The 6,434-nt window shown below is 47.9% G+C and overlaps 3 protein-coding genes across 3 annotated transcripts in view; 2 read left to right on the top strand and 1 right to left on the bottom strand.

Annotated features, from left to right (window-relative positions):
- Positions 1–3,909, top strand: LOC131885962 (cytoplasmic aconitate hydratase-like). Its single transcript, XM_059234176.1, has one exon. The coding sequence runs from the start codon at positions 598–600 to the stop codon at positions 3,766–3,768; it is 3,171 nt and encodes a 1,056-aa protein (XP_059090159.1). The 5' UTR covers positions 1–597; the 3' UTR covers positions 3,769–3,909.
- Positions 3,910–4,003: 94 nt separating this feature from the next.
- Positions 4,004–4,890, top strand: LOC131885964 (phospholipase A2-like). The gene is made up of 2 exons (XM_059234178.1): positions 4,004–4,420; positions 4,494–4,890. The coding sequence occupies exons 1-2, from the start codon at positions 4,076–4,078 to the stop codon at positions 4,761–4,763; spliced, it is 615 nt and encodes a 204-aa protein (XP_059090161.1). The 5' UTR covers positions 4,004–4,075; the 3' UTR covers positions 4,764–4,890.
- LOC131885963 (E3 ubiquitin-protein ligase MARCHF5-like) overlaps positions 4,871–6,434 on the bottom strand; it is a 2,904-nt gene continuing 1,340 nt past the window's right edge. Inside the window, exon 4 of the mRNA XM_059234177.1 lies at positions 4,871–5,409. Coding sequence (XP_059090160.1) covers positions 5,026–5,409 — 384 coding nt within the window. The 3' untranslated portion in view covers positions 4,871–5,025. The remainder of the gene's footprint in view (positions 5,410–6,434) is intronic.

Below are 6,434 nucleotides of genomic sequence, written 5' to 3'. Positions count from 1 at the left end.
CAGCGCTGGCATCTTTGTTCCATCTTGGTTCATCATAACATTAACAAGAAGTGCCATGCCCTCCATCCTCGATACCTAACGAACACTCTCAGCCGTCCATCGCTCCGTGGCCGCTTCCAACCCAGAGAGGAGATTCCTCCCTCGGCTTGTCCAGATTTGAGCCTCAACCTAAGTATAAGGCGAGACCCCGCCAGACAGGCAGGCAGGCAAGCAGGCAGTCAGTCAGGCAGGCGGACCCGTGACCCGGGTGGGTTGGATTCCAGCCCGAAGTTGAGGAATAAGCTCCTGTGATGGTCCTCCTCCATCTAGCTTGGGGCCAAGTTCATCTCGCTGAAACAAGCCTTGAGTAGATTTTGATTTGATGGCCGGCCCATCGCCCCATCAACATACATCAACATACATCCATACGAGATCCATACGAGATCCATACATGAAAAACAGTCGCTAAGCCAGGAAGTGTTTGCGTAAGTTGAAAGAGAGAGAGATAGAGAAAGAAAATGACGATGAATGTTGCAGCATCATCATCATCATCATCATCATCATTACCTCAACAGACTTAAGATCGTGGGCGATTCCGCCTAGTGTAACCCAAACATCATGGAGGCGTCACCAGATCAGGCCCAACCGGCTGAACCTCTTCTCAGGGTCGAGGAGGCCCGCTTTGACCTCGATGGCAAGACCTATCGCTATTTTCCCGTGCCGCAAGCCTTGCCCCTGGACCAGTATGAACGGCTACCCTATGCCCTCCGCGTCCTAGCCGAATGTATGGTTCGTCAGGCGGCCCAGAATGCGGGTGGTCACGGCTCCATTTGGCGGCAATCGCTGAGCAAGCTCCTGGCTTATCGAGCCCACGAAGGGGCCGATATTTTATTCCAGCCTGGACGCGTCTTGTTGCAGGATTTTACCGGGGTACCCGCATTGCTGGATATGGCTGCCCTGCGGGATTTAGTCGCCGAGCGCTGTGGACCGGCAGCTTCCCGCCGGGTAGATTCGTTATGCCCGGCCGATTTAGTGGTGGACCACACGGTTCAAATCGATTACAGTCAAGTGCAAAGTTTGCGTAAGCCCAAACAATCAGCCCTTAGTGGCGGTGCCACGGGTCCGGCCGTGGATTCCGGCCTGGTCTCTTCCTTGAATGGCTTGAACTTGGATGCATCGTGTCCACCACCCCCGCCGCCTCCGGCCATTATCGTTCATTCGAACTACCCACCGACTCCGACCCCCGTACCCACCATGTATTCGACGTACAACGGATACGCCTATCCCTCGCCATATTATGGACCTGTGGCCCCACCCCCGGCTCAGTTTTATTCCCTGGCTCCCGCTTTTCACTCATACGGGCCGGCCAATTTGAGCGGCCCTGTGCCGGCGGCCGTACCCAATATGGTTCAACCTTCATTTGCGCCCCCTACGCCGACGGTCGACAGTGTGCCGCACGATAACCCGGGCCTTCCCATTCAAGACGAAATCTGTCCGTTTCACCAACGTCACACCTATTGGGCCGAACTCCTGCGCAAGAATCAGGCCAAAGAGTTTCGCAAGAATGAGGAGCGCTTTGCGTTTTTGAAATGGGTGAACAAGTCGTTTGGCAATATCACGGTAATTCCCCCGGGCACGGGCGTTATGCATCAAGTGAACCTGGAATATCTGGCCCGCATTGTCACGTGTCAAGATGGTCTGCTCTTCCCCGACTCGCTGATCGGCACCGACTCGCACACCACCATGATCAATGGCTTAGGCGTCTTGGGTTGGGGTGTGGGCACTTTGGATGCGGAATCCGTTATGTTCGGCCATCCCATTACCATGACCATTCCCAAGGTGGTTGGCTGCCGTATCTCGGGCCAGATTCCTGATTACACAACCTCCACCGAGATTGTCTTGCTAATAACTAAGAAACTTCGTCACGCAGGTGTGAACGGATGCTTTGTCGAGTTCTTCGGTCCGAGTTTGGAAGTGTTATCCATGGCCGATCGTGCTACCATCGCCAATATGTCGCCAGAATACGGCGCCTTGGTCAGCTATTTTCCGTATGACGAACTAACCCTGGATTACCTACAACATGCTGGGCGATCGGCTCAAGTTGAGTGCATTCGAAAATACCTGACTGAGGTAGGTATGTTGCGGACTCCCCAGTCGAAAGAGCCCGAATACTCCGAGGTATTGGAAATCGATCTCTCTGAGGTGCAACCCTGTGTATCCGGGCCCAAACGATCCAAGGACAAGGTGTTGATTCACGAAATCGGGAGTGATTTCCACAAAGCCCTGATCGCACATCAAGACTCAAGCAAAGGCTTCGGCTTGACCCTTGAACAAACGTACACTTCCTTGAATGTGAATGTGGATGGAGCCTTCCACACCATCACCAATGGTTCGGTTCTATTGGCCGCCATCACATCGTGTTCAAACACAAGCAATCCCTCCGTGTTGCTGGGAGCGGGTGTCTTAGCCAAGAAAGCCATCGAAGCTGGTTTGGCGGTTTCAAAATGCGTGAAAACAAGCTTGGCCCCCGGGAGCGGTGTTGTCACCAGTTATCTTCTCGAGAGTGGGGTCATGCCCTATTTGTACATGCTAGGCTTTGAAGTTATTGGTTATGGCTGCTCGAGTTGTGTGGATAACACCAAACCCCTTCCGGGCCCGATTGTGGATGCCATCCGACAAGGCAGTCTCGTTTGTTGTGGAGTGATGTCGGGCAATCGCAACTTTGAGAGCCGAGTCCAAGCAGACATCAAGGCCAACTATCTGGCATCTCCCATGCTAGTCATTGCATATTCGATAGCAGGTCGAGTGGACATTGACTTCGAGCGTGAGCCCATCGGGTTCACAGCCGAGGGTAAACCCATCTTTTTGTCAGAGGTGTGGCCGAGTCGCCAGGAAATCCAGGAAATGGAGAACCGCTTTGTGATTCCCGCCATCTTCCGGAACGTGGTTGGTCGCATTTCGTACGGCAACAAGCATTGGTCGGCTTTGGAAACGGCTGAATCAGACCTGCACTTCCCATGGGACCAGAGCTCGACTTTTATCAAGCCTCCCCTCTATATCACCGAGTTGGCAGAGAACTTACCCGAAACCCCCAAATCTTGGCTGAAAGGCATGCGATGCCTACTCAAATTGGGTGATAATGTGACCTCTGATCACATATCGCCAGCGGGCAGTATCGTTCGCAATAGCCCAGCAGCCGATTACTTGTCCAGTTTGGGTCTGGCTCCTCGAGAATACAGCAGTTATGGGGCCAGGCGGGGCAATTGTGAGGTTATGATGCGAGGAACCTTCGGTCATATCAGATTGAAGAACGAGCTAAGCAAAAAAGAGGGTCCTTTTACCACTCACTTGCCCTCAGGTGTGCCAACAACGATTTTTGAGGCCTCTCAGCGTTACAAAGTGGAGAAAGTGCCCCTTTTCGTGATTGCGGGCGAGAACTTTGGTCGAGGTACGGCTCGAGATTGGGCTACCAAAGGGCCCCTACTCTTGGGGGTGAAGGCCATTCTAGCCTTGTCTTTTGACTCCAACTATCGTGCCAATCTGGTCAAGTCTGGCATTCTTCCCGTGCAGATTGATCGGACGACTTATGAAATACTGACAGGGAGAGAAATCCTGGACATTGAACTGCCCGAGAGCGAAGAGGATGAGCAATTAAAGGTGTCGTTGGTTCTCAACCATGACTTTGACATTTCTGCAGATCTAAGATTGGATAATGAATACGAGAAGTCCTTATACCAAGATGGGGGCGTCATCCGGCAGAAGATGCGGGATCTCGTCGCCGAATCTTGAGTCATGGTCACTATTTTTAAGCGAAAATACTATCGTACCGGAATAAAATATTTACCTAGTTGTGTTATCGGTGTTTCTAAGTTTTCGTGTGTTGTACATTTTCATCTCGTTACTGTCGATTAAAATACAAGCAATCAAAAACCAACGACCTCTTCATTGTCTCCTTGACTCACGAAGCTCTGCTCGGAAAAGTTCGTCTCACTCTCTCCACGACCTCGCGCTCAAGATGTCACCACCACCATTCTTGAATGAAAGCTCGTTTTTGTTGTAATCTGTGGTGTGCTTGCGAAGCTCGTGGGTTTCTACAATGTTCCCCTGGCTTCCCGTCTTCGTAACATTGGTGTCTCCTATTGTGGCGGATTCACCTTACTCTAACCTCATCGGGACGATCGCCAAGCTGGGGCGTGAACCGTTGACTAACTTACAGAACACGTTCCGGGGTGATCTCTTGTGGTGTGGAGTCCATGACGTGGCCCCATTTCCAGAGGCTCTGAGCTCTGTCTATCCTAGTTTAGACAATTGTTGTCGTCAGCACGATCAATGCCCTCTGATTGTGGACAGAGGTCAATGTTGGAAGGGCATTTGCAACAAATCCCTCTTATTCCCCATTCTCGGATGTGACTGCGAGCAGCAGTTTCGCAAATGTCTCGACGTAAGGACTTGTCAATATTTATATCTCGTCTTTATTTGCGTCGAATTAATTATCCTTGCCCCACACTAAATAGGCAATTGCTTACAACAGTCGCGATTCGAGTTTCATTTACGCTCCCGTCACGGTGAGCGAGTCTAAATTGAGTGAATCTGTGGGTTTTGGTTATTTTTCTGTGGCCCCCAAATTAGCGGACCGTCGATGCATCCAGAAAACCAGACCTCTCATGGGATGCGCCGAGAATTTCAATGGTTATTGCACCAAATTCGTGTTCAATGAGAAGAGACCCATGCGATGGCAATTGTTTCGATTGAAAGACTTGGATCAGGCGGGACTACTGTTTTAGTAGCCTGTCCACGAATTCGTTCCAATTCTTTACCAACTGATGTTGTAATTGGTAATTCAATTTCATGAATACATGTGCTCATTCTCGTAATTAAATAAAACACGATGTCAATCATCGTGGCACAATATATTTCTGTTGTCTCTGATATACAATAATGGGGTCAATTCTGATGTGGCTTGTAAGGGCATGAAATAATTGCGAACGTCCAAGAACAAAAGAGAAAATTATCATGGAGGTCGAGTGGAATTGTTATTATTTAAAGTCAGCGCGAACCTCGAGGTGTTAAGGTAGCTGAATAAGTTTGGTTTTCTTCTTGAAAGTTCATAATTATTCGTTGACTTTGCCTAATATACGTGTGCTGCTTGTGATAGATCTTTAGAACTCCTTTAACCACGACAAATGTCACTCCTCCGAGAAAGGTTCGTTTCAGTTGTGATGGCACACCTCCAAAGAGCAGCGTACCCGTGTTCATCGCAATGACGGGGAAGAACAGGGCACCACAGAAGGTTCGAGTCACCGAAACAGGATCCGTTGTCGGAGGCATGGATGATTGGAGAATGGGGCGATCGGGCACTACGGCGAACGAGGGGAGGATGTAGGGGGCCAACGGCAATTTGGGTACAGTGGTCCGAAGGAATTTCAAAACCTGTAAAGAAAATCAACTCGAATGGAACAAGTGAGGTGAAAAATCATATTCGACGTCCAGATCTCTTGTCTTCCTGTTATTGTTGTTTCCAGTAGAGGAACAAGGTAGACACTCGTCACAACCAACGCGCATTTTGATCCATGAACCTGGGGCAGTTCAGAAAATGCACATGAAATTGGCCAAAATTCAAAACAAAATATGGTATAGTTTGCATTACTTATAGATATTCGATAGAATCATAAATAGACCTCGAATAAAAGGTTTATAATATAAAAAAAACCTTTTTTATTTGCTTTTGGCAGTAAAAAAAAATATTTTGAGTCAAATCTCCAATTATTCGACTCTTTTTCGATCTTTTTTCTCACTATTTTTCACATTTTAGGACATTTAAGGACATTTTTTTGCATTTTATTGTCTTTTGGGCCCTTGTCTGCTTCTTCTCAATTAGTTGATCCATGTTTGAGATTTTATTTTTGTGCAGCATGATCAGATGAAGAATTAAATCTTCAGGCAGAAGCTTTTAGAATTTTGATTTGGTTTGTGTTTTCACAGGCTTTACTAATTGCAGCAAGCAATTGTCTAGCTCTTGCCACTTAGACTCTAGGCAATATTTGGTCCACCAACGAATTAAATACATCAAATTCAACTCCTTTGTTTCTGTTTGGGAGAGTGCGAAAAAAAGAGCTTGTAGTTGAGCTACATCTGCAGTTATGGGTTTGATCCAACCCACAGTTAGTTTTTGAACAAAGCACCCACAGCACCAAAAGAGTAGGCTCCAGAAGAGAGGCAATTGTTTACCATGACATCTGTATCAATTGAAAATGTGTCCTAATGTCAAGCGTTGCCAAAATATATGTTTATTTCTAGTGAAATCAATGGATGGCTTAGTAAATACGGTGAGGTGCCTAGATTTCTTGACAGATAAAAATGTTACAAAAAGGCTAAAAGGGGCTAAAAGACCTTTTCCCAATTGAAACAATTTATTTTAGCATTATTGCAACTTGTTCTGTACATTTCCACAACGT

The sequence above is a fragment of the Tigriopus californicus genome, chromosome 8, assembly GCF_007210705.1.
Source record: "Tigriopus californicus strain San Diego chromosome 8, Tcal_SD_v2.1, whole genome shotgun sequence".
Taxonomy (NCBI): domain Eukaryota; kingdom Metazoa; phylum Arthropoda; class Copepoda; order Harpacticoida; family Harpacticidae; genus Tigriopus; species Tigriopus californicus.
This window is presented reverse-complemented; position numbering and strand designations above follow the sequence as displayed.

Coding starts and splice junctions, on each gene's coding strand:
- LOC131885962 (XM_059234176.1), top strand. CDS start 598: ATGGAGGCGTCACCAGATCAGGCCCAACCGGCTGAACCTCTTCTCAGG.
- LOC131885964 (XM_059234178.1), top strand. CDS start 4,076: ATGTTCCCCTGGCTTCCCGTCTTCGTAACATTGGTGTCTCCTATTGTG. Junction 4,421..4,493: donor AGTTTCGCAAATGTCTCGAC/GTAAGGACTTGT, acceptor CACACTAAATAG/GCAATTGCTTACAACAGTCG.